At 39.2% G+C, this 27,447-nt stretch overlaps 2 protein-coding genes across 2 annotated transcripts in view; one reads left to right on the top strand and one right to left on the bottom strand.

Annotated features, from left to right (window-relative positions):
* Positions 1-1,149: 1,149 nt before the first annotated feature.
* Positions 1,150-12,940, top strand: LOC308341341 (uncharacterized protein C3orf49; the record flags this gene model as incomplete). Its single annotated transcript, XM_080801232.1, has 5 exons — positions 1,150-1,274; positions 5,130-5,452; positions 8,749-8,873; positions 12,181-12,294; positions 12,743-12,940. The coding sequence occupies 5 exons, from the start codon at positions 1,150-1,152 to the stop codon at positions 12,938-12,940; spliced, it is 885 nt and encodes a 294-aa protein (XP_080657358.1).
* A 1,143-nt stretch (positions 12,941-14,083) lies between these two features.
* The window catches only part of THOC7 (THO complex subunit 7), a gene marked incomplete at its 5' end in the record, with an annotated part of 21,650 nt that continues 8,286 nt past the window's right edge, over positions 14,084-27,447 (bottom strand). The window contains 7 exon segments of the mRNA XM_080801246.1: positions 14,084-14,278; positions 14,971-15,040; positions 15,123-15,189; positions 16,363-16,420; positions 18,653-18,739; positions 19,056-19,183; positions 20,435-20,552. Of these exon segments, the coding sequence (XP_080657372.1) occupies positions 14,211-14,278; positions 14,971-15,040; positions 15,123-15,189; positions 16,363-16,420; positions 18,653-18,739; positions 19,056-19,183; positions 20,435-20,552 (596 nt within the window). The 3' untranslated portion in view covers positions 14,084-14,210.

Here is a 27,447-nt window from a genome sequence, read left to right as displayed (position 1 = left end):
TTGGGTATTAGTATAACCCAAGTTCACAGATGCGAAAACAAGTACAGATAGGGTAAGCGAATTGACAGTGGGGCTAGAACAAGAACTGTCTTAATCCCTCCAAGTAATACACTTCATTCTTGACCATTTTAAGCTCTTTCTTACACTATTCCAGGTGTGGTCTGTGGACCAACTTCATCAGCATCATCTGGGAATTTATTAGAAATGCAAATTCTTGGATCCCACGCCAGATTTCCTATATTAAAATCAGTATTTTAATAAAACCCTCAGGTAGTTCGTGTGCACATGAAGGTTTGAGAAGTATCCTTCAGATTACTGATGAGGACACACCCAAAAAGCGGGGTAATCCTTGCATCTCTCTCCCACACTTTTCTAGAATTTTCTTTCTCAGTATCCAGTTCCTTCCGGCTAAAAAACTCAAAAACGCCATTGAGCATGATGGGACTAAATCCTAGTGTCTGCTGCCACCTTGCGGTGAGAAGAATTTGCAGGCAGAATTTGCTCTTTGGGAAATGGGGTAAGTTAGAAGGATGGACCAGGCACTCAACTTTTTCAGCCTTGAGAGACCAGTACAAAATTCTGTGATATAATAAAATAGCCTTGGGGTGTACTATGAGATACCCAAAGAACAACTGGCTTTTTTAATGTGTGTCCCCACCCCAGGCCGAGAGAGTATTCATCAGTTCTAGCTGAGAGATCTAACAGAAGCTGAGATCACTGGGATTCCTACCAAGCCTTTCCTCTTTGGGATTCAAACACGCACATCCGAATGTCATAATCAGTTGGTGTGTGATTATTTTATTACCAACCCAAGTGATAGTGGTTAGAAAATCAGGTCACCTTTTCTGCATTTGCCTTGCCCAGGAATCTAGAGCACGTGTTCCACAAAGCGAACTAGAATTTCCCACCACTCTGTCAAATGCATCATCCCCAACCTCTGTGAGGTTGGTAAACAGGGCCAGTCCCACAAATGATGTCTCTCACACCTAGAAGGGAATAAGAAAGCGATTCCAAAAATGTCCTACATACTTTCCCCAAAACAGCCCAGCGGTTAAAAGGGCCTCTGGTACCTGATGATTTTGTTTTGTCCTTTGGGAGCTCCAGACCTGGAGAAATCCCAAACAGCTGCTCTAGGTGGACTTCACAGCAATGGACCACCCTCAGCAGTATCTTCCTGAGTCTTTTAAGGGTGCCTGTGGAAGAGTCGGCCAGTACCGAAGACTCCAGCAACCCAGGAAGAAAAACGGCCCGTTCAAAAGGAGGGGAATTGAAAGGTAGGACAATGGGGTTCGTTTTCTTTTCTGTTGAGCGAGAGTCTTGGGATTTTGCATTAACGATAGTCATTGTGATGATTAGAAAAGGTAGCATCTGTTTTTCAGCATTGCCTTTAGAGATGCTCTGAACGGATTGGCGGTGGGGGAGGCACCGCATCTCTAGGTTGGTCTGGAAACCTAGTGACACAATGGAAGCCTCATTTTATGAGTGTAATCGTAATGGGGAAAAAGCTTTCCTTTCCACCTGAGTTTGCGTTTTAATGTGGCATACGATGCGAAAATAAGCGCAGCCTCAGAATTTTAGACATCACGTGTCCCGTGCAAGTGCTATGATTGCAAAAATTCCATAGTGTATCCCTTGAGATGAGTCCATGATCAATGCTTTCTGTTCTCTTGCCCAGCAATATGCACTGTAATATCTACTAACTGTAGGTCACGCTGTGTGCACTCTTTAATGTGATGTTAAAACTGTCTGAAACTTGGTATTTCCTGTCAATGGAAAAACTGGAAAGACAGGCAATGAAATACTCCAAACATTATATATTTTATTTTATTTTTTAAAGATTTTTTTATTTATTTGACAGACAGAGATCACAAGTAGGCAAAGAGGCAGGCAGAGAGAGAGGAAGCAGGTCCCCCACCAGGCAGAGAGCTGGATGTGGGGCTCCATCCCAGGACCCTGGGATCATGACCTGAGCCGAAGGCAGAGGCTTTAACCCACTGAGCCACCCAGGCGCCCCAACATTATATATTTTAATTTGGAAAATCAATGAGATGATTTATTTTCCAATTTCCTTTGGTTTCTTTCTTACCAGACATGTGGAAATGAGGTGTTTTGTTGAGGCCTGAATCCTCCAACATCAAACTTCTGAACTTCCACAGACAAAATGAAATATTGCTGAGAGTTCCACTTTCAACAAGAAAAAGAGTTTAAAGGGGGAAGCAATAGTCAAATTACATTCATTACCAATCAAGATACTTGAAAACTTAAGAAGGGAAGGGTTCTTTTCAAAACAGAAATTGCTACAGTTCTATTCCAAGGCCCTGGAGCAAAATCACCTTCGTTAGTTATGTCATAAATAGATCGGGAATGAGGGTGGAGGGGATGAAGTAGGAGATACATTCTAAAGATTCAGACTACTTAGAGTTGAACTTTTAACCTGGGGGAGTAAGTGGATGGCCTTTGGGGTTCTTGAGCCTCCTGAAGTTGTATTTTCATTGTTTCGGGGATGTGTGTGTGTGTGTGTATTTATGGTAGTAGAAATGGATGGTTTTATTAAATGATTCTCACAGGGCTCTAGGGAAGATTAATCCTAGACTATAAATGGTCTTTGGGCAAATTAGAAAATGGCACTCCATCCTCAAGACTCTTTACTGCCATCATCTAGAAACTTATAGTTAACTTAGACACTATGATGACTAAATGAATAGCACCCCTAGTGTGTGTGTGTGTGTGTGTGTGTAACTGGCAGACGGTCTAGGTTCAGTCCCAAAAGGGAGGGCTGGCTAGCCAACAGGCTCTCCCCTTTCTTTCGACCTCCTATTTGAACTCCCTTCTTGCCTTTTACTTTTTTCCTTCACTCCTCTGATCCACATATTAATAAAAGCTATTATTTTTTAGGTTCCAAGCCCATGAATTATTTCTTCCTATGCTCACATTTCTAAAAACAGTATACCCATTTTCAAATGAGAAAACCTAAGCTTACAAGAGATTGAATAACATGCCCAGGATGACACAGCTAGGAAGTCTGGTGCTGGGTTGAACAAGACCATTTAACTCCAGTGACTGAGGTCTTCTGAATTACCTCCCATGTGTAATTACAGAGAAGTTGAAGGACTTAGCTCTAGTTTAGGACAGTATTTTCTTGGAGGATGCTATTTTAGGTAGCATATGAAGAACATTTTTTAATAGTTATGAGTTTATTTTAATACATATTAGAAATATGTTACATTTACTGCAAACATAACAAAACATAACATAATATAAAATCTGGGATTTCATCCAGAGAAATGAAGATGCATCTTCCTACAAAAACCTGTACACAAATGTTTATGGGTGTGTTCCTATTAGATCCAAACTAGAAACAATCCAAATGTCTTTCAATTTCAATGAGTGAATGATTAGACAATGTGGTAATCCATATCGTGGAATATTACTCAACAACAAAAAGGAAAAATTGATACAACAGTCTGGAATAATTTCCAGAGATTCATGCTGCATGAAAAAAAAGTAAATCCCAAAAAGTTATATACCGTATGATTCCATTTAGATAAAATTTTGAAAGGACAAAATTATACAAATGAGGGCCAGCTTAAGAGGTGGGGGGGGGGGTGAGTGGGTGCAGCCATAACACATGAAGAGCCTGGTGGTGATGGAAATGTTCTGTATCTTAAAAGTATCAATACTGTGATAATTACACTTTTGCAAGAGTTTACCATTGGAGGAAACTGGGCAAATCTCCCTGTATTATTTCTTACAACTATCTGTGAAACTACAATTACCTCAAAATAAAAAGTTTAATTTTTTTAAATCCCTGGGATTTTTTTTTATATTATTGCTTTGGATAACACTAAAAATAAAAGCTCATTGAGGAAGAATATTAGCTAAATAATGGTGTGATGCTGTATGTTTATTTTAGAACAGTGAGTAACACAGACATTGGGATCAGATCACCTGCACTAAGTTATTTAATCTTTCAAAACTTTATTTTTTTTAGATTTTATTTATTTATTTGACAGAGAGAGATACAGTGAGAGAGGGAACACAAGCAGGGGGAGTGGGAGAGGGAGAAGCAGGCTTCCTGCTGAGCAGGGAGCCTGATGTAGGCTCCATCCCAGGACCCCTGGCATCATGACCTGAGCTGAAGGCAGATGCTTAAGGAATGACTAAGCCACCCAGGCACTCCTCTTTCAAAAGCTTTAATCTCTTCATTTGTAAAACAGAGATAACAGGATACAGGGTAAACTACATAAAACACAGGAAAGACTTAGAATAGTGCTTAGTGCATAGAACATTATTAAGAAACATGTTTGTATTTTATTTTAGATTGTTTATTTGTTTGTTTAGAGAGTGTGAAAGGGGGGGAAGGGCCAAAGGAGGGGGAGAGAGAGAATCTCAAGCAAATTCCCTGCTGAGTGCAGAGCCTGTCACGGGGCTTGATCCCAAGACCCTGAGATCATGACCTGAGACAAAAATCAAGAGTGGGACGCTCAACCGACTGAGCTATCCAGATGCCCCCATTACTTGTTTATATTACTAAAATAGCCGGCATGATGAAGATGGTGTATGACTCTTTGGAATCTTAGAAACAAGAGTTTAGAGTTATTCTACCTATATGAGTGTTTTATATACATGCATCACTTACAGGGTCTTGGAGATTACAGACCTTATTCACTACCCTAGCCATCGCTCATCTTTCATCACTGTGGACTGAAAGCCACCAAATCCAGCAAAAACGACATCTAGCCATCATTGAAAGGAGGTTACCAATTTGCCAATATGGGTTCTAACAGTCAGGGACCTGGATTAAGATCTGCCTTCTATGCTTGGTCAATTAACCTCTCTACGTTTCAGTTAACTCATTAGTGCCATGAAGATGAGAGTATAGCCTACCTCTTACGGAGCTATGAGGATAGAATGAGGTAGTGGCCAGAGTGCACGTAACCACAGTTGGATCACAAAACACAGAGGAGTTGCTTTGGCTTTATTTGTCCGTGATTTGGTTCTGGGTGTTCAGTTTTATTGTTTGGAATTGGATCATTTGTTCGCAATTCAAGTTTGGGTTTTGATGATTTCAATTGTTTGTTTTTGACCTTTCAATTTCCTTAACACGGATTCTTTTTTATTTTGTTCAGGTGGCATCGAGCCGTGTCCACCAACTTAGTAAAACAAAATGTATTGGTCCCCAAAGAAGAATCATCTGCTGATAGTGACATGGAATTTCATGAAAGCCAGCAAAACCAAAGAAAAAATGTGATGAGAAAAGTGAAGACGGTTTTGGGAAGGGTGCTGTCCTACAAATGGAGAAGCAAGTGGGCAAGGGTTGGCAGAGGGGCCTCCGCTAACCAAAAGGAATCCTTTCTTTCCAACACACAGAGCCTTCTTCCAAGAATTGTCAAGGAGCTTCCAGCCCCCAGGTTATTTGCCAAACCAAGAACGAGAAAGCTGTCGCAGAATGGTAATCAAAGGCCACGTACCCTCACGTGTCAAGGCCAAGAGGAATAGTGAAGTTAGGACTACTTTCCTTGCTACCCCAAAGTATGGCTTCTCCGGGGAGCTTGTCTGAAATTCAGAATCTCAGGCCCCCCCTGGGTCTACTGAGTCAGAATCTGCATTGTAGAAAGAGCCCCAGGTGACTTGGCTGTACAGACATTTTTAAAAGTTCTGAATTACATTGTCTTCGAGTCCGTCCCAGTCCAATTCATGGTCTAACTGTTCTAAAGCCACTTTTTATTTAAACATGCATATATACAGGCATATATACATATTTATGTCTATATGCATATACATTAAAAAATTAAACTAAAGTGGGATTTTTCTTTTGTTTTATTTCTGGAAAAATCGTAATACAGCCTTTCAAATAGCTACTTTCCAACAGTGGAGGGTGTGGGAAGAATTCTATGAATTCTATGAATTTATGATGGGTAAGTCGTAACAGACATTTGCTTTTATTTTTTTATTTTTTTTAAAGATTTTATTTATTATTTGACAGAGATCTCAAGTAGGCAGAGAGGCAGGCAGAGACAGGGAAGCACACTCCCTGCTGAGCAGAGAGGCCAATGCAGGGCTCAGTCCCAGGACCCTGGGATCATGACCTGAGCCGAAGGCAGAGGCTTAACCTGCTGAGACACCCAGGCACCCCAGACATTTGCTTTTATTGTATCTACTTCCTATGTACCTTGTGGAAGAATCAGCATTTGAACTGTTAACTTGAAGTCTTTTTTGCAAGGTAGTAATGCTGTTGGGGGGGGGGGTGTCCTCTGAGTTATGACTAACAATACCACTAAAATTCACATTCTTCCCTGTAGCTTTTCTAAGTTAATAGACTTGATTTTTTTTTTTTTTTAGAGCAGTTTCAGGTTTACTAGAAAAATTGAACACAAGATACAGAGATTAACTTCCCAGATACCCTCTCTCCTTACCCCACCCACATCCATTATTAACATCTTGCCCTAATATGGCAAATCCATCATGTTATGTCCTGTACCCACCATTACAGTGTCGTACAGGACAAATTCACTGCCCTAAATATCCTGTGCAGCTTCTTAATGTCCTTTATAGGACAGCATCAGGAAACCAATATGGCCCTTCTAGTACCTGTAGGGAATCCACACGTGATCCCACATTTCATACAATGATGAGGCTGCATACCTCGTGAGTATTTTTTCCAGAAAACAAGTCCCCCCAAAACTGATGACTCCCAGCTGGCTGATGACCCTTTCAACTGCCCCGCCCCCCCTTCTGGAAAAAGAAGTCACTAATGCTAGCATCCAAGCATCAAGCATTTACCTGGTATAGATTCACCTGTCTATTTTCATTGACAATAACAACAATGGCGTGTTTCTATACTGATGGCTGTAGAGTTGAAGAGCCTAGCAGGAAACAGGATCAGTTCCTCCTCCTCTTCTGTGTGCGTTGGCTTATTTTCTCCTCTTCGTTGGACTAACCAATCTCTACACCAAGATTTCTTCAGGAAACCTGTCTTTCAGGACACAGTTCTAACATTACGACACTCTCACCTATAGCCCAAAGATAGTGGCTCTTCCCCATAGACCCTTGCAACATTTTTGCCAAATATTTGCCGAATACTTATTATGTGTTTGCCACACAATTAGGCATAGAGTAGCAGATAGAACAGACATGGTCCCTGCCCTTATGGAGGGACGTTCCAACATTAGGCAGATAATTACCCCTGAGAGGCCTGCCCAAAAAAGGGACAACTCAGTTGAGATTTGAAGGACAACTAGAGTCAGATGTGGGAAGAGTTTTCCAGGAGGAAGGGAAAGCATATTCACATCCCAGTGTTAAGAGAACACAGGGTATAATAAGGAAAGGAAAGTAATTCAGCCAGGGAAAGGCTGGGGAATAAGGTGGTCAGGGTGTTGTAAGTCACATTAACAATTTTTAACTTTCTCCTAAGAATTTTTAACTTTTTGCTAAGAAAGCATCAAATACTTTCAAGCTGGGGATTTATATAACCTGATTTGCATCTTTGAAAGATAGCTCAGGCTGCAGCGCGGAGACTGGATGGGAGGAGGGCCATAGCTGAGGCAGGAAGAACAGCAGAAAGCCTCCCACATTGATTCAGGCAAGGAAGGATAGTAGCTTAGTTAGTTGCGGCAGTGGGGGTGGGAGGAAAGGGAGAAGCATTCACAGGTAGAAGCTGTAAGATCTGGGGAAGAGCTGGATAGCAGAGGGCAGGGGGAGGGAAGAGTCCCTGGGGTGTTCACCTGCTCTGAGGGCAGACCCCCATCCACTGATTAGGAGCCAGCACTTCTAGTGAAGTCCTTAGCAATGGACCCCAAGCAAGACAAGGTGGCTGGAGGTATGAGCACAGCAGGAAGGCCTGAAACACAGAGTGAATAGCGAACCCTCTTCCCCAATGTTCCTGTCAGTCTTTTTGACAACAGGAAATAAAAGCCTCATTTACTGCCCTCTTTTTTAATGAAAAGGCGAATAATCTCAAATTTAGTGCCATCCACAGGCAATGACATTTTGTTGTTACCATATTAATTTTAATGCCTATTTATGACACCAGTTTTTGATTTGTGCTGGTGTCTTAAAGTTACCTTCATAAAAGCATTTATTGTGTTAAGAACTGAACTGATATAAAGAAAAATATTTAGGAGGCCACAGTTCACACAGCTCCTGGAAAATGAGAAAAACAATGAATGTGGTAATGTGATGACAGAGCCTTGAGCCACGTCACTAGAGAATGAGTCACTTTAAACACTCCTTCAATCAGTAACAAGTACTCAAGGGATCATCTTACACAAGAGAGGGTTACTTTTTCTAATTCCACAATAGTTAAAGGAAAAAGTAACAAAGGGCAAAACTGAAGTCTCAAAGAGACATAACCACCTTGCCAGAACGGGTTGGGGTCCACGGAGGTCGTGACCACAAGAAAAGGCAAGTGTTTATAGGAAAAAGTATAAGATTAGAAAAAGCAAAGTCATTTTTTGTCTTTAACCCAAAGGGAAAAAGCCACTGAGGCAGCATGGCATGCAGTCTTTTCAGAATACTGTCTAGTAAGAAAGTTTATCGTTGTGGGGCGCCTGGGTGGCTCAGTCTGTTAAGTGTCTGCCTTTGGCTCCCTCCTTCTCTCTCTCCCTTTGCCCTGCACAACCCCACCCCACCCCACCCCACTCTCTCTTGATCTCCCTCAAATAAATAAAATCTTTAAAAAAAAAAAAAAAGAAAAAGTTTATCTCTGAGATCCTTACAGGTTCTTTCCCCCCCTCCCTTCTCTCTAAGCGACTATACAACTTGATGTTGTAGAAGCAGAGACAGAGGAGATAACCCGAGGAAATACACTGCTCCGGGCCAGGAGGACCACCAAGCGGTTATCGGTGACGTCCCTTCCTTCAGGACTGCAAAAGGTACAGTGCTAAAACAAACTGACTTCTAAAGGCTTGCATGTTTGATGTTTAGGGGTATGGTAAGGCCAAGTTCCTGAAGGTAAAAGCCTTCATACCTGCTGCTGCTTGTATCCTCCTATCCAAGACCTGAGGACACAGCAAGCAAGGTTTCCAGGTCTGATTCCTCTACTTCTGAGCTCAAATGGTTCAGCTTCTACTATCATTGGGGCAACAGTGGAGTTCTGAGCTTTATACTGACTTCTCAGCTATACAGGTAACATGTCAGTACATCAGCATCAGGTCAATGACCAACACTGCATGGAGAAAAGTTCACTAGACCAGCACTCCTCAGCAGAACCTTGTGAAGTATATGCTATCCAATATTCATTAACCACATGTGACTTTTTTTTTTTTTAATAGCTTTATTTGTTTGGGAGAGAGAGCACAAGTGGGAGGCACAGTGGGAGAGGGAGAGAAAAATCTCAAGCAGACTCTGTGCTATGCACAAGGCCCCATGCAGGGCTTGACCTCATGACCCTGAGATCAGGACCTGAGCTGAAACCCTGAGTCAGATGCTTAACTGACTGTGGCACCCGGGCACCCTAAATGTAACTTTTGAACCTGAAATGTGGCCAGTGCAATTAAAAAGTTGAATTTTTAATTTTATTTCATTGTAATTGAAATGAAAAGATAGTTACGTGTACAGACTGTGTGACAGTAGAAAATCCAAGAGCGTCCAAACCAAGAGTGTCCTTATTTGTGCAAATGTAAACTTCAGCCTAAATTGCCCATTTTTTTTAATCGCCTGAATTATTATTTTTTGAATATGACAAACATTTACTTAGAGCTGACTTTGTTCCAATTTTAAGTACTTTGGAAATATCAACTCAGATAATAATAACAACAGTCCTATAAGGTAGGTAGCAATAAGGGTGCCTGGCTGACTCAGTCGGAAGAGTCTGGGACTCTTGATCTCAGATTTATGAATTTGAGCCCCATGTTGCGGGTAGAGATTATTTAAAAATAAAATCTTTTTTAAAAAAAGAAAAGAGGGGCACCTGCGTGGCTCAGTGGGTTAAGCCTCTGCCTTCGGCTCAGGTCATGATCCCAGGGTCATTGGATCGAGCCCCGCATCCAGCTCTCTGCTCAGTGGGGAGCCTGCTTCTCTCTCTCTCTCTCTCTCTCTCTCTCTGCCTGCCTCTCTGCCTACTGTGATCTCTGTCAAATAAATTAAATTAAATCTTTTTTAAAAAATTAAAAAAAAAGAAGAAAAGAAAAAGGTTGGTAGCAATATTATCCTTATTTTAGGGATGGTACTGAGAGGTTCAATAATTTGCTTAAATAAGTGGCAGAGACAGGTTTCAAATCCAGGCAGATCTGGCTCTAGAGTCCTTACTCTTAATTTCTATGCTAAATACTAATCGTACTATCCAAAATGGTAGCCACTAAGCATATGTGACTATTTAATTAAAATTAAAGTTCACTTCCTCAGTTGCACTAACTACATTTCAAGTTGCTCAATAATAACATGTGGCTTGTGGTTGTTGTATTAACCAATAAGGAAAATTTCTGTTTTTGCAGAAAGTCCTATTGAAAAGAGCTGCTCCAGAGTAGAGTATCATTGTCAGAAGGCACCAATATTAGTTCTGAATCTTGCCTTTTGTGTGACAGGTTCACATTTACTGTATTCCTATTATGTACTGGGCAATTTCTAGATTTGGGAACTCTAAAGGTGATCCAATGGACATATTCCCAGCCTGTGAAATTTATGATCTAGTAAGGGGGATAGATATCAAACCACAGCTCTGCAGGGCATTGAGGTAAGGATAACCTTTTGAATAAATGGCACTGGGACAAGTAGGTGTTCATATGGGAAAAAAGAAATTTGATCCCCATCTCACACCATATATAAAAGTTAATTCCTATTGGGTTATATATAGATCTATGTGAAAAAGGTAAAACCTGAAAACTTGTGGAGGATGATAGAAATGACTTCAGTGTAGAGAAGTAATTCTTAGGATACAAATATCACTGACCAAAAAAAAAAAAAAAAAGGATACATCTGGTTACAGTGGGATTGCTGTTCAGCAAAAGACTTAAAAGGTTGCAAAGGGTTTTATTTAGCTCTCAGAGTGATCTCAACAACATGTTTGCATTAATAGGTCACATTTAAAAATGAGACTATTTTTTAAAAATCTGGACTTTAAGCCTTCTTTTGAAAATAGTGTATTTGAAATAGCCTATTTGAAAAGTAGGATTTAGAAACACTAGGCCCACAATTCCTCATAAGAGCAGGAGACATGCAGAGGCTGGCCCCCTTGGCAAGAGGCACATTGTCTCCAGTATAACACCAGCCACAACTGGTGCTGTTTTATACAACCTTCCCGCACCATCTAGGTGTTTGACTCTAGAACAGTGGTATTCAACAAACACAGAAATAACTTAGGAATTACCCCATGTGGTAAGTGCTGAGTAGGAAAAAGTACTGGGTTTTATGGGCGAGGAAAAAAGAGGAGTCCAACTATATATATATAGATGGATTGGGGAGGGTCCTGCAAGTGACATGTGAGCCTGGGCAAGCTGGCAGGGCAGAGTGGTGGTTCAGCAGACTCATTTGTAAACTCAGACACGGGGTTAAGTCCCAGATGTGGTCCCACATCCCACTTTGTGTCAGTTTCACAACAGTCTCAATGCAAGTCACTAAGCACAAGGGGAAGGAAGAGTGAACCCAGTAAGACTAAAAGGGGCCTATTAGCCGGGAGCCGTGACCTAGGAATGATTTCCAATAGCAACATTATTAAGACAGGTACTTAGAAGCAGCAAGCCAGGGACGACAAGAGAAGTATCAGGCATGGGGCGAAAAGAACCCAGAGCCTTCTTTTTATGTTTGGAGACATGTCTGCCGTGAAAATAAGGAAACCTGCAGAAAAGAGACCAAATTAACAACTAGATCCAGTGATAATGAGCTTTCTGGGACACTGGTCCTCAGCAGCCCCGCACTCTCACTGTGCTCAGTGGCTGCAGAGGCAATTTCTTCTTTTTCCCCTTGTGAGTGACCTGCTTTTTTCCTGGCACTATATATTCTTTCAAAACCAGACAATCTCATTTCTCTGCACCCTATAGATCTCTTCAAAGAGAGCTCTGGGCACAAAGGAGATACATGGGGCGTGGAGAATAATATGAATATGCTCTCCAACCCAACGTTGTTATGTGGCAAATGTTCAGTTTATACGAGAATGTGAGAAGGGTGAGAATTCTTATTTAAGCACTGTCACAGAAATAACGTCGGTACACCTTAATCTGATGTGTTTTTGCATTCTTATGATAGGTTCCGTATTCACCAAAAAAGAGATCGCACTTTCCAGCACTTAAAAAAAAGAAACATAGCATGGAAAACATCCTTCGAAAATCAGATTTGACAGTAGGAAAACTTCAGATGCAGGTAGTGGACAAAGGCTTTTACTTTGTGTTTCAGAAGCATCACAGAGGGCCGAATTTAACTGAATACACAGCCCTGCTAGATGGCAGGGCTGTGGGATGAAATTAATGATTAGCACGAAGAAGTAATGTTAGTAGGGGGCATCCTGAGAGTGGCTAAAGGATTGCTAGGGGCACCTAGGATGATGCTGTGTGCCTAATAAATATTAAGTGAATTCAATTAAAATGAAGGCATGCACAAAGGCTTCTTTTGAGAAGAACTGAGATCGTCTTTACCACTGGGTGGTAAATGCATCTTTTCAAGCTCTGTTTGCTAGGACTTGAATTAGAATAATACTTTGGGATTTGCAAAACGTCCACTGGTTCCTGAAGTTGTCTCTCAGGGAAAACCGTCCCGTTGGTTTTGACAAGGCTTTCCCACATACAGCTACATTTCTTTGCATCTGTCATAGGTGGATGACCTCATAGAGACAGTGACAGATAAATCCATGAAGTTATTGGCCCAAAGACATGCTGAGCTTCAACAGTGTGAATTTCTAGGGGATGAAATTCTTCAGTCTTCGAAGCAGTTTCAGAGGATGTCCAAGAGAACCATGAGGAAGTATAAGTTGAAAAATGTATGTTTCCCATGTACTTGCTGCTGCTTCTGATTCTGTTCCTGACTGCGTAAGAGTTATCTCTATAGGAATTCTTATCTTTTGGTACATAATCCTGAATTAATCTCTCTAGTGAATTATCAGTTGGGGAGATGGAAATTTCTTAGAATATTCTGCCCAACAGTCCTTAAAAAAAAAAATCCTTTTTTGAACTGATTTTTAATTTTGAGTCCATGTTAGCAAATTTTTGCTTCATAATTCTTATTAATATTGGAAAACAGAAACATTTACCAGGGCATAGCAATTCTGCAAAGAAATTTCCTCCAGGATTTGCCAGATGAAATTAGAGGAAGCATTTAACGGTATTATGACACTTGTAATATGACTACTACTGAGTTAAATTTAAACTTTCATACTTAAAGATAAGAATTCTTACTAAAATTACAAAAATGTAACATTTAAGGTATGATTCATGCGAAGTGTCATGTTTCCAAACTAAAAGAAATGGATATGGATAGAAGCTAATAAGTACAGAACATTAAATTCACTACTTAAGAAAATTACAACTGATTCAGCCTTAGCTTAATTTTTAAGATCATGAAATCGTTTATGCAAGACTGACCATCTTAATAGACTATTTTTCTGAGACAATTTTTTCTTTGTCAATATGTTTTTTCTACTGAAAATGACTCCTAAAAAATGAAACAGTAGAAGAAAACATATCAACAAAATGTTTAACAACCACATTGCTTAAGCATTACATTGAGAGATCTAGAAGGCAATGCATGATTGATTTACTTTGCATCTTGTAATTACTTCTTATACCACTGACTGTTAGATCAGGCAACCTCTTGCCAAACGAGGACACACCACAGACACTTCGTACACAATTTCACAAGTTCAAAGCCCTCATGAAGCCTATTTACGAATTCCATTTTCAAAGATGGTAACGATTTTCAGACTGACTCGTTTTTTCACATACATCCTAGAAATGCCACTTTCTCACAATCCTCAATTTATTTTATAAAAACTACTTAGAAAACTAATGAGAACAAACATATCTGCCTTGAAAACATTTTATTAAACATTTTTGGATATTGCTTCCTACCTTTTAAGAATAAAAAACACATTTCAATACAAACAAATCTATAGTGAAGTTTTTTCCCTTTGTGTAAAGAAATAGGAATGAACTGTGCATTAATATTTAAAAGCAAAGTAGTTTACTGCCAAAACTTTAAATATCTGAAGAGCACAACAAATTCTGAATGCACTAGGAACATGTCGTTACTTCTGCATTCTTGGGAAGGGTGAACCATTAGCCTGTCTATGGCTTAGGATCTGTTTCCATGGTGCTTTCTTGAGCTTCTTCTACCTCTGAGAGCTTTTCATCATCTGCAATTGAGAAGAACCGTAAAACTTCAGTCTAATTTGTTTAAATTATATGTTTAATGAATACATGACAACATTTTTATCCTTTATGAGCCAATATGTCTAAAACAAAGATGGCAAAATGGCAGCCTATGACTGTCATCGGCCAACACAGTGTTTGGTTTTAAAAGCGCTGTTTTGGTTGTTGGTGTTTATTAGTTAAGTCAAAATGTAAAATTTATGTGATAGAACACATTAAAAAAATCTAGGTTTTAGGTTTTTCATAAAAACAATAAGGAGGTCAGATAACATAGACATTTCCAATTGGCAACAGTCAATACAAAGAGCGTCTCCAGTTTCCCAAAGCACTTTGCATTTACCGACTATGCAAACGTGCTTATGCACTATTACTCCACTCACTGACCACTGCCTGCCTGGATCCTGCATAGTTACTTTATAGCAATAAACTGTAGTAAACCAAGAAGAATTCCAAATCTGTCATCCTTAAATTTCTCTTAATGTGAACCACAGGACATGTATTTTAAATCATATATGCAGAAACTTGAATAGCTTGAGTACTTCTAACATCATCCAACTATACTCCTGTTCTGAAACTGAAGGTCTACTCTCTCAACAAGATGTGTGTTTTAGAAGGCATGCCCCTGGATCACTTAAAAGTCTTTATAAACATTCATTCTGTGATTACTTCTACTTACTTTCTAGCGTTTGCTGAAGTTCGTGGATGGTACTAAGTAGAACGTGAAACTGTTTCCGCCTCAATTCCAGCTGTGTTAACAAGAAAAAAATTAATACACATTGATCTATACACATATACAAATCATAGAGACCAATGTATGTGTACAGATACCTTATCTTCAACACTTTCTTTAATATGTGAAAGATGCTCTAGTTCCTTTCCCAGAGACTCTAGTTCCCTGAAAACAATAAAACAGTGTTACAGTTTGCTAACTGGGGGAACAGAAGTCACAATTAATACCTAACTTTTTAATTACTAAATAGGGTTTTAAAAATTAAAAAAAAAAAGGATAAGAAATGATTACACTCCATTATGATGAAACTTTGAAGCTAGGGATGATGTCTTTTTAAATTCTAAGTATATACTTTTCTTTATTAAAATCAAATTTCTAGAAAGGTTTTAAAACCTAAGAAAACACACATAATAGAACATCACACCAAAAGAACTGATAACTTTTAACATTTTATCATACTTATTTGACCAAAAAAAAGGTCTTTCCTCTTTTTTTTTCCCCTTTGTAAAAGAAATGAAACATTTCAGATTAACTTGAAATCCTCTTAGAACCTTATTGGCTATCCTCTATCCCAGACCATTTTTCTTCCTTTATTCCTTACTCAGGCAATCACTTCACCACTCCAATCCTTTTTCATTCACATATTTGTCTCTCTAAATAATATACAGTACTAGTATGTAATGGGGGGGTTAACTTTTATAAATCGTTATTATTCTGTATGTGTTACAGAAACTTAGGAATAACTTAAAATTCATTATGTCTTCTATTCTTCTTTTCACTGATTATATTTTTAAGATCTAAGGTTTTTTCTAACGATTTTCATTAATTTATTTAAGAGACAGAGAGAGAGAGAGTACTAGCACAAGCTGGGGGAGGCAGACACAGAAGCAGACTCTCCATTGAGCAGGGAGCCTGATGCGGTATTCGATCCTAGGACCCTGGGATCATGACCTGAGCCAAAGGCAGACGCTTAACAGACTGAGCTACCCAGGTGCCCCTGAGATCTGAGTTTAACAAGCATATATCTAAAAATAAAAAAGTGTATATCTAGTTTGTTCTTTTAAATTGCTCATTTAGTATTGTATTATATATACAGTCTACCATATTTTATCTATTTTCATTTGTGATATATATATCATTTATTTTAGAACTACAGACAGTAAGATCAGAGGAAGGAAAAACTCAATCAACTGGGAGTAGAATATGTAATTTGGAAGATCTGACCCCTCCTTCTGAAACATATTATGTACTCCTATAAAAATGGAATTGCATAGGCTAGTATGTAAACATTATAAATTTATAAAGATTAGTTTCTTTCAAAGTAAACTCTAAACTTACTTTAATGTCTCATGCCGGTCTGGATGGTGCTGGATCACTTTAGCCAAAGCATCATATTCTGAAAGATAAAAAATATTTACCAAATTAAGGTTTTCTTTTGAACATGGACATGAAGAAAAAGGTGTAATATCACAGGTCTCTCCTAATCACTTTCTCAGTGCATAAAGATGAAAACACTGAAGGATGGAAAGAGTACTGCCAATGCCACTTGGTACAACATGATTTCAAAACTGTTCCAAATAAGGCCTTTTGCTCCCACTCTGTTTTTCTATTTACCTATCCCTGGGCAGGATATAAGAGGCTAGCATAGCAAAGTGAACTGAAGCCATTTATTGATCATTAAGTGGACTGATTATGAAAAGGATCTTATTCACTATTTGCCCAGCAAAGAGAAGATCAGCGAGGTCAATATATCCTACCATTCACTGCAGATCTTAACAATGGCAAATTACACTTCTCATTCTCATTCTAAAGGTAAAGATTTCAGAAATTTAAAAACAATTTAAAATTCAGAAATGATAAACTTTCTTTTTTTTCTTCCACTGAGGTCTCCGAATTTCCCTGTTATTTCCCATTAACCTTGAACTGATGAATGGCAGCATTCATTTAAAAGCCTCAACTAAGAGAAAAACACTATGAAACCTTTTAAGATGATTTTTTTTTAATTTTAATAAACATATAATGTATTTTTATCCCCAGGGGTACAGGTCTGTGAATCGCCAGGTTTACACATTTCACAGCACTAATCATAGCACACACCCTCCCCAATGTCCATATCCCCACCACACTCTCCTGTCCCCCCTCCCCCCGGCAACCCTCAGTCTGTTTTTTGAGATTGAGTCTTTTATGGTTTGTCTTAAAATGATTTTAGAGTCGATAATAATTATTAAATAAGTTGGTATATCCTTCTGCAAAGTGGCCACTGAACTTGACCACATGTATTTTTGAACAAGTTCAAAACCAATTTTTCAAAATAAGGAACTGAACATCTTAATTGGCTCATTAAAAAGTAAAGTTCATTGTTTTGAAAATCAGCATTTTGATTCAATAAAAGTCTGACTTTAAATAAAAAATTTTTTGATTACAAAATAATACATATCCACTGCAAGGGAAAAAAAAGACCCTAAGCCATAATAATCCACAGAACCAAAATAACCATTAACATTTTCTATTTCCTTCTTGTTTTTCATTTTTCTTTTTTTTTAAAGATTTTATTTTTTTGACAGACAGAGATCACAAGTAGGCAGAGAGGCAGGCAGAGAGAGAGAGAGAAGCAGGCTCCCTGCCGAGCAGAGAGCCCGATATGGGACTGGATTCCAGGACCCTGAGATCATGACCTGAGCTGAAGGCAGAGGCTTAACCCACTGAGCCACCCAGGCGCCCCTTCTTGTTTCTCGTATATAGGTCACAGTTGTGATTACGCATTATATTTTTTATCTTCCTTTCTTTCAATTTACATTATAGGAGGAACAATGCCCCAGCCATTGAAACAATTTTGAAATAGTTTTTATGGACTGCAATGAGGACATAACCTAATTAAAAAACAAAACAGGGGTGCCTGGGTGGCTCAGTCGGTTAAGCACCTGCCTTCAGCTCAGGTCATGATCCGACCTTATCTTCAACACTTTCTTCAGTATGTGAAAGATGCTCTAGTTCCTTTCCCAGAGACTCTAGTTCCCTGAAGATAAGGATGGAGCCCCATTATCAGGCTCCCTGATCCGCAGGAAGCCTGCTTCTCCCTCTTCTCCCTCTGCTGCTCCCCCTGGCTTGTGCTCTTGCTCTCTGTCAAATAAATGAATAAAATCTTAAAAACAAACAAACAAACAAAACCAGAAGAGATCAGGACGAAGCTAAACTTTAAATGTTCGCTTGGTTTGTACTTAAAAACTCACTGTGCTTAAATTCTTTTCTTTTTCCTGGAAAGTAACTCCATGAAACAAACAAATAACAAACAAAACCTTAGGTCTAGTGTACTTGTGTGAATTGTTTTTGCTCATTAACCATAACATTACTTAGGCAAAGGGGTCTGAAGACAGTAAGAAAAAATGAATACTTAAGAAATATTTGGATAATCAATATAATCTAGCAAAAAAAAAAAAATGTTTTTCAGCATAGCCTTCCTTCCCCACTATTTTAAAGAATAATATAGTTTTAAAGAATCAAGTTTAGCTCCTTCTTTTTAAATTCAGATTGATTCTTGCTGAAGATTTTACCACACAACATTAAAAACTGTATGAAAATAGTACTCAGTAATAAAGTATTTGCACCCTAAATCCCGCAAAACCCCTACCTTGGCGATTTTTTCGTATTCGCTTTGCTTGAAGAATTTGCTTTTTGCACTCAGCAATTTTTTCATGTGCTCCAGCAATGCTACATTCTACGTGAAAAGGGATTTTTTAAAGACAGTTGCAGCAACATGCATCATCTTCATCCATTTTCAATTTTAAAATGTGTTTTTAAATTAAGTTCCATTGCTAATAGATGCTGGTGTTTAAAAAACAGCTACAATCCAAAGTACCGTAATCATATCAGAATACATTTTTGGAGCTAACATTTACCACATTCTTTCTATTAATATTGTCATTGTTATTTTTTTTTACCAATAATCAAAGAAAAATGCTAGTAGATATTACTTCCTTTACACCATAAAAATTAAAATTTTACACAGAAACATAAATTGTTTTTAAGTTTACCTATTTCTTTGTAAATCTTTTCATAATTTTCCATTTCTCTGAGATTCATATCATATACCAGCAAAGTTTTGCCCATTGAAAATTCACATTGGGACAGTGTGCTCAGCATACGTTGGTACTGGCTGTATCTGGTGGAAAAGAGGAAAACAGACTAAAGATTTTTGTGAAATACCAAAGTTGAACTATTATATATTACAGTGCAGGCAGAACTACCAAGTTCTGAGAGAATCATTTGCTTTATTTAAAATAATTTAGAATATCTTTCTCTTACGTTTAATTTTTCTTAATGGGAGTACTTGAATTTATAAACTGCTTTAGTTACAAATGCAAAGATGGGACTGCTGTTCTTATCAATATAAACTTAATTCAACTACTTGTTTGAATTTTGTTTAAAATACTTTTTAAAAATGTCTTAATCCAGGGGTGCCTGGGTGGCTCAGTTGGTTAAGCATCTGCCTTTGGCTCAGGTCTCAGGGCCCTGAGATCCAGCCCCATGGGGGCTCTCTGCTCAGTCGGGAGTTTGCTCTCCCTCCCCCTCTCTCTCAAATAAGTAAGATCTTCAAAAAAATGTTTTAATCAAGATGGTTTTTTATCCTCACAATTTTATTTTCACAAATTTTTCACTCTTTACGATGATTTATGTGAAAAGCTAATTCAAATGAGGGAAATTTTTCTAAGGCAAAAAAGTTACTAAATATATATAAAACCCTGCAGTATATAAAAACTTTTTATTAGCTTATTTAAGAAAGAGAAAACTGGGGCACCGGGCTGACTGACTCAGTCGGTAGCACAGGTGACCCCTGATCTCAGGGTCCTGAGTTCAAGCCCCACTGGGCCTAGAGCTTACTGAAAAAAAGGGTTGCTGGAGGGGAGGGGGGGTGGAGGATTGGGGTAAACATAAACACTGGGGAGGGTATGCGTTGTAATGAGAACTGGGTGTTACATAAGATTGATGAATCACAGACTTGCACCCCTGAAGCAAATAATATATCTCATGTTAATTAATTGAATTTAAACTAAAAAAGAAAAAGTAGTGCTATAAAGAATGACTCAAATATTTTATGGAAAAAAAAATGAAAAAAGCAAAAGAGAAAATTCCATTTAGATATTTTGTCTAACTAAATGCCGAAAGTGACCAAATGAATGAGCCAGAATTTAATCCTTATTTCTTAACCACTACACCTTCTGCGCATTTGCATAAACACAAAGCAGGCTTCTGAAGAAAAATAAGGGCCAGAAAAAGCTACACTGGATTAACCCAGAATTGCCGCCACTGGACAACTGAAGGAGAGTGAAAAGCTGAACTACTGACAGGGCTGTATACACGGTCTAAACTCTGATTAGGACACTGGTATAGCAACGACAGTCAGATGAAATACCCCTCTTCCTGGGACCCGGAGTTGCACCACTTAATGAAACTTTTCACCAGTAGATTGATTCTCCGGTCATCTCCAGCGCCGTCTCCATCAATCAGGAGACGTTTCCGTATGACTTCGTCTGGAGGGAAGAACAACACCGTGAATGAAAACGATGGTCTGGCTCTTGCTGACTTTCAGGGACAAATAACCAATATCACGACTTACTCATTCATCCAAAAGAAAACCACTGGGACGCGAATATACTTTAAGCCACTAAACGTTATACTTAAAATGGTTAGGATGGCAAATTTTACGTTATGCAGGTTTTACTATAATTTATGTATATATTTTTATGTCACTACAAAGACAGTTACTGAGTGTCTACTATATGCAAGCAGTGTACTAGAGGCTGGGGTTACCAATGTGCTCATGGAACTGGAGTTCTACTGCTGGGGTACTGAACAGAAATAGTTTTTAGTTATCACCAAGGACATAAGCCCATAGTTCTTGGAGAACTTTGTTTTGGAACAACCTGTTCACACAGAAGGCAGGCTGAAGTATTCCTGTCTCTGACTGGGGTAAGGTAGTGGTGAAAGGCACAGAAAGAAAAGATTTGAAAGATGTAGTGGCAGATTGGGAACGAGAGAGAGGTCAGAGAAATGGGAATGGATTTGTCAAAAAAAAGGTGTAATTTAGTTATTACATCTGTAATGTTTCTTTCCCCATGAAGACTTTTTTTTTTTTTTTCTTTTTTAACAAGTCTGTCTCACTTTTGCTTCAAGGGAAAGAAAAAAAAATGGAATCAGAGAGCATGGCAGATAATAATGATGAGTGGTAAGTGGGGCTCCAATTGGCCTGTCTGGCAGTGTTCTTGCTGGACAAAATAATGCTGGATCATGACAAGAGAAAGGCAGACTGAAACCCAATAAAACATAATTTTTTAAAAAAGGTTTATTTATTTGAGAGGGAGAGAGCTCGCATGTATGGGGGAAAGGAGAGAATCCCTAAGCAGTCTCTCCACTGAGCAGCGAGCTGGAACAAGGGCTGGATCCCACAATCCATTAGATCATGACCCAAGCTAAAAGCAAGAGTTGGAGGCTTAACCAACTCAGCCACCTAGGTACCCCAAACATAATTTCCATCTATCAGACTGGCAAAGATCAAAATACCTGATAAAAGTGCTGGCAAGGATACGGAGAAACTGCACTTACATACACTGATGGGATGCAGACTGGTAGGCTCTTTCTGGGGCAAATGGGCTATCACAAACAAGATTTCCACGGCACATCATCTTTCCAGAACTCCAATTCTAGGAACTGATCCCATAGATAACCATGAGCATCCACTCACAAAGATAAATGCAGAGATGTTCTTAGTGCTGTTCGTAGTAGAAAGGTTGCAAACCTAAGCATGTACCAGTAAGAGACTGGTTAGATTATCCAAACTTCATATAATGTACTATGATGAAGCCAACAGTGTGGCTGTATATACTGATGGCAAGAAATCTCCTTTGGTCCAGGAAATGAAATGAAAACAAAACAGGTGCAAAGAACCGCACCATTTGCTGTCATCTGTGTAGAAAAGGGGGGAGTCTTTGCGTGTTTGTGTGTGCCTGTGCGCGCACACACACGTAATGTGCGTATTCAGAGAATATTTCTGGAAATAACACAAGAAACTGGTTATAGTAGATTCTTCCACTGATAGTGACTACAGAGGGAATGAGAAAAAACTGAATTTTCCATGTCGTTTCACAGAATTGTTTTTCACCATGTGCGTGCATTATTTTTTTAAAAAATAAACTTTTAAAAAGATTAAAAAAAATCTTTTAAAGGCAGAGAGAGTGGGGAGGAAGCAGGCTCCCCACTGAGCAGAGAGTCCGATGCGGGGCTTGATCCTAGGACCCTGGGATCATGACCGGAGCCGAAGGCAGAGGCTTTAACCCACTGAGCCACCCAGGCACCCCTAAAAAATAATTCTTTAAGTGTGGCTAATTCTTGGAGAGGCTGCACAATGAAACAACAGCAAAATCTTTAAATAAGAGTTCCTGTGTGTAGGCAGAAGTATTTCTGAGCGCAGGTGCAGCGCAGATAAACTTTGGAAGGCAGGTGGCTGCAGTTTTAAAATCTGTTCTGCGACAACATTAGAGGAACATTTTTAGAATTGGGTTCTGAATTTTTATTTTTTATTATATATAAACATGCTTTAACTTTGTTAAAAGTAAACATCCAGCAGTGAGCAGTCTGATGTTTGAGGCTGCTCAATTCCTTTCTTTTGTTCAGTTTGTTTTCTTATCTCTGCTTTCCCAACCTGCCCAACAAACCCCATCTTCCTCCCAAATACCTGGGCATCTTACTTTATTGAGGACCAGGGATGTAAGGGAATAGAAAATAGGGAAATGAGTACCCGAAGGGGGAAACTATTACCACAGCTGGTTCTTCAAGAGATTTTTAAGGTTTGGTGACAAAAAAAAAAATGTTTCAAGCACATTTGGTGATCATTCCAGCTGTAGAGTTAAGATCTGTGTACTTTTATATATGTAATACCCCAATTAAAGAAGTTTTTGAAAAAATGTTACAACACTGTACAGGCCAAATAAACTTGGGAAAAGGTTCATGAGGGCCAGTCCTGGGTCTCATTCATTTTGTTTCCTCCCCAACCTCTCACACTGTGTCTTTACACTTCTTTTATTTTTTTTTTTTAATTTTATTTATTTATTTGACAGAGATCACAAGTAGGCAGAGAGGCAGGCAGAGAGAGAGAGGAAGACGCACCCCCGTGTCTTTACACTTCTGATGTGCAATAAATATTTTTAAACTGGATTGTGGTACCTGCCCTCCGAAGAGTTTTGTCTCAATAAAATACTAACAAGGACCAGCAGGCAACCACCTTATTTTCAGGTCCGAAGCAGAGATTTCTCTTCTTGTACAAAAACATGAATACTTGATCAATGAGCAGATGTGTCCATAGGGTACCAGAGCAGTTCTGAGGATGTGAGATGAAGACCTGAGCTCTTCCACTCTAGGTGGAGAAATAACGTGCACGTGAACACATGCAGAAGAGGCGGGGGCTGTTAAGTGAATGACATGGACGTGCACCAGAAGAGATTAGGACAGCTTCCTTTGGCTTGGGGGAATCAGGGGAAATGGAATTTGGGCTGCTCTTTTCATACTTAAAAATCATCAGTCAGTGGGGTGCCTGGATGGCTCCGTCAGTTAAGTGACCTCTTGGTTTTCTGCTCAGGTCATGATCTCAGGGTCCTGTGATCAAGCCCCATGTCAGGCTCCACACTCAGCAGAGTCTGCTTGCCCTTCTCTCTCTCTGCTCCCCACCCTGCCTGCGTTCTCTCATTATCTCTCAAATAAAGAAAATTTTGGGGGTTCCTGGGCGGTGCAGTTGATTAAGCATCTGCCTTCGGCTCAGGTCATGATCCCGAGTCCTGGGATTGAGCCCTGCATCGGGCTCCCTGCTCAGTGGGGAGTCTGCTTCTCTTTCTCCCCCTGCTTATGCTCTCTTCCTCTCTCGCTCACTCTCTCTCAAATAAAAAATAAATAAATAAATAAAATCTTTTAAAAAATCACCAGATCAAGAAAACTAAAAGGTATTTCAACAATATCTACCTAAACTTCAAGTAACATAGACCCTTCAGCCCAATAATCCTAGATAAACTCGTACATATGCAATATGACTATGTCCATTGACAGGGAGGTAGATAAATTTTGGTACAAGAATATGATGGAATATTATGAAGCCATAAAAAAAAATCAACAACCAAAGAATGAGGAAATGTTTATGTGCTGATACAGAGATCACTTAAGATAACAAGGGGTGCCTGGGTGGCTCACTGGGTTAAAGCCTCTGCCTTCGGCTCAGGTCATGATCTCAGGGTCCTGGGATTGAGCCCTGCATCGGGCTCTCTGCTCAGCGGGGAGCCTGCTTCCCCCTCTCTCTTTGCCTGCCTTTCTGCCTACTTGTGATCTCTGTCTGTCAAATAAATAAAAAAACAAAATCTTAAAAAAAAAAGATAACTTGACAAAAGAGCAAGGTGAGGAACATTGATGTATAGCATGTTTCCTTTCACACATAAATGGGGGAGAAACAAGAATATACGCTTATATTCATACAAATACCCTGGAATGATATACAAGAAACTAACTAAAAGGGGTTACCAAGGGAGAGGGGCAATGTAAGTGGGATAGAGAACAGGCTAGAAGATGGGGAAATATCTTTTTACATTATTTGATTTTTGAACCATATGAGCACTCAAAATCTGTTAGTTGTGGTTTGAAAAAGAAAGCTATGATTATGGTGAAATTATCACAGGTGTTTGCATATGTCCAGATGCATCAAATTGTACACATTAAATATTCAGTTCTTTGCATAAAATTATCCCTCAATAAAGCTACCTAAAAAATAAAAAAAGTGACGGGTGCCTGGCTGGCTCAGTTGGTAGAGCATGCAACTCTTGATCCTGGGGTTGTGAGTTAGAGCCCCATGTTGAGTGTAAAGATTACTTAAAAAAGTAAAATCTTTGGGGTGTCTGGCTGGCACAGTCAGTTGAGCATCCGAATCTTGATTTTGGCTCAGGTCATGATCTCAGGGTCATGAGATTAAGCCCTCCATGGGGCTCTATGCTCATACTGAGGACTCTACTTAAGACTCTCTCTCCCTTTGCCACCCTCTGCCAAATAAATAAATCTTAAAAAGAAAAATAAAAAAGACCAACTTTAAATATTAAAAAGGGCAAAAAATTAAAAAGCAAGCTAAAGTCCCTTCCCTGTCCACTCTAGACAGGAAGAAAGCTGTGAGCTCTAGCAGAGGAGGGAATGAAAGGCTAGAAGATGTATGAGGACATGAGAACCTTAAGGAGGCTGGACAAATACTGGAACCCCAGGACAGAAAGATGGAGGTCAGAATGTGGGAGTCTGCACTAGTGAATGCCATACTAGTGGACTTGGACTTTGTTGGTAGGCAACTGGGAGTTGCTAATGGTTCAGGACCAAGACTTTCTAGGAGTATAAAGCTGAGGGCAGTGTACATAATGGACTGTAACTAGGAAAAGCCCAAAGGCAGGGAAGCTATTAGGAGGCTACCAAAAAACATGCAGTAGGAGCTAAAACAGCATGAAAATTAGAGATTAGAATTATAGGTCCTGGAGCAATTTAGGATTGAACAGAGACTTGGCTAGGAAAAGGCAGGAGCCAAAGCCTAGGTGCTACTTGTAGGAGTGTGGCAGGTCCAATTCTGGTAGCACCATGGATTCCCTGTCCCAGGTCCTTCTCCCACTTCAGCCCAGTTCCCTCTAATGGCATTTCTTCATAGCAAAACCCCTGGGCCAAAGTCAAAAACTGGGGCCAAAATTCTGATTAGTTCACAGAGGCTTTACTTTGTGTGTGTGTGTGGGACCAAGTTTCACTTCATCTGTAAAATGAGAATAAAACTTCATTTGTGAAATGGGAATAAGATATGCACTTGGAAGGAAAGCTGTGAAACTTTACTGAAATGAAATTATGCAAAGGAGCACAATGCTTTTTCATGGTGAGAACGAAAAAAAAAAGTTACCCGTATCTTTACGTTAATTTAATCCACAACTTGTATCATCCTAAGAAGTCTTAAAAAGTGAGTGAACACTATGAAAGGTGTATTTATAGATATATATAGATACATCTGTATCTATGGACTCAACTGTATAACCATGTAAGTAAATATTATGCATTCAGAGTTTTGCCTAGTTATGATCTCTCCCAAATTCGCTTTTTTCTTAAGCTTCATATTGTAAGGTCACAGTATCTCTAGCTTAAACTGCATAGACAGCTGTTGCCTAGAAAATACTCTGGGAATAAAAATCCCCAAAGTAACATAAATAAAAATACACAGGACTGCTCCAACAGCAACAAAGTAAGACAACAATCAGAGAGGCCAGTTTGAAAATAGCTTCTTCTGTCTAAATCCAGGCAGGCTGCTGATGGTTCCTAACACAAATGACGAGTATTATTATTTTTAATGGTACTTCATCAGTTAGTGTTAGACTGAACACACCTAAAACCTTTGTTTACTATACACATTAACTTCATAAATTATCATCATGCCTGAAGCTCTCTATAAGCAACTTAAATGCTAATATTATTAACTCTGGCAGATCTTGGCCCACCCTTTATAAGATGGGTTAGAAACTATTTTAATGATGTTATCAATATCATTTCTTAGTTGTCACGATTACTTTCTTTACTGACTATAAGATCAATGCCATCTGGAAAAGCTCTTAAAGATTTTATATATTTATTTGTGAGAGATAAAGAGCAAGCGAGTGCACACGAGAGTACAAGCCTGGGGAGCAGCAGGCAGAGGGAGAAGCAGACTCCCCGCTGAGCAAGGAGCCTGATGCAGAACGCTGGATCATGACTTGAGCCGAAGATAGACACTTAACCAACTGAGCCACCTAGGCATCCCGGAAAAGCTTTTAACCCCAAATATCTAACATCTGCCCCAAGACTGGTACTTTTCCACCTGAGTGTAGGCTTGCAGAAAGATTTCCTACTGGATTCAGTTATATGCTGTGCTATAATTATATCCACAAAATGTCTGCCATTCAGAATCACTTTAAAATCAGTTATGACACATATATGCTGATAAGCAAAGATTTACCTGTCATTTTCAACCCCTCTTTGTCTTATATGCTGACCTATACCTAGAAAAAACATGTAATTGCTTAAGACACTAAATAAGTCTCAAAAAGTCCAAGGGGTTAGATTTTTAATACCTCATTTTCCATAAACAGAGAGGCAGGAAGAAATGACTGCTTTACAGTCACTAGACCCATTCTCCTTCTCCAAGCCTTGAGTCACAGGACACTGCCATTTTAGCTGTGTTCTCACTTTATCACAGAAAGGACAATCTCTCATAAGCCCAGACTTTCAAAATCCATCACTGTTATTCCATCACAGTAGCTCTTAAAACCTTGATTACAAAACAAGTTTTCAGAACATCTTGGAGCAAATATTCAAAGAGCAAAACAATTTGGAAGATAATGGTGGCCC

The sequence above is a fragment of the Martes martes genome (genome assembly GCF_963455335.1).
Source record: "Martes martes genome assembly, chromosome: 1".
Taxonomy (NCBI): Eukaryota; Metazoa; Chordata; class Mammalia; order Carnivora; family Mustelidae; genus Martes; species Martes martes.
The sequence above is the reverse complement of the archived record's forward strand: the minus strand, read 5'-3'. Positions and strand labels throughout refer to the sequence as shown.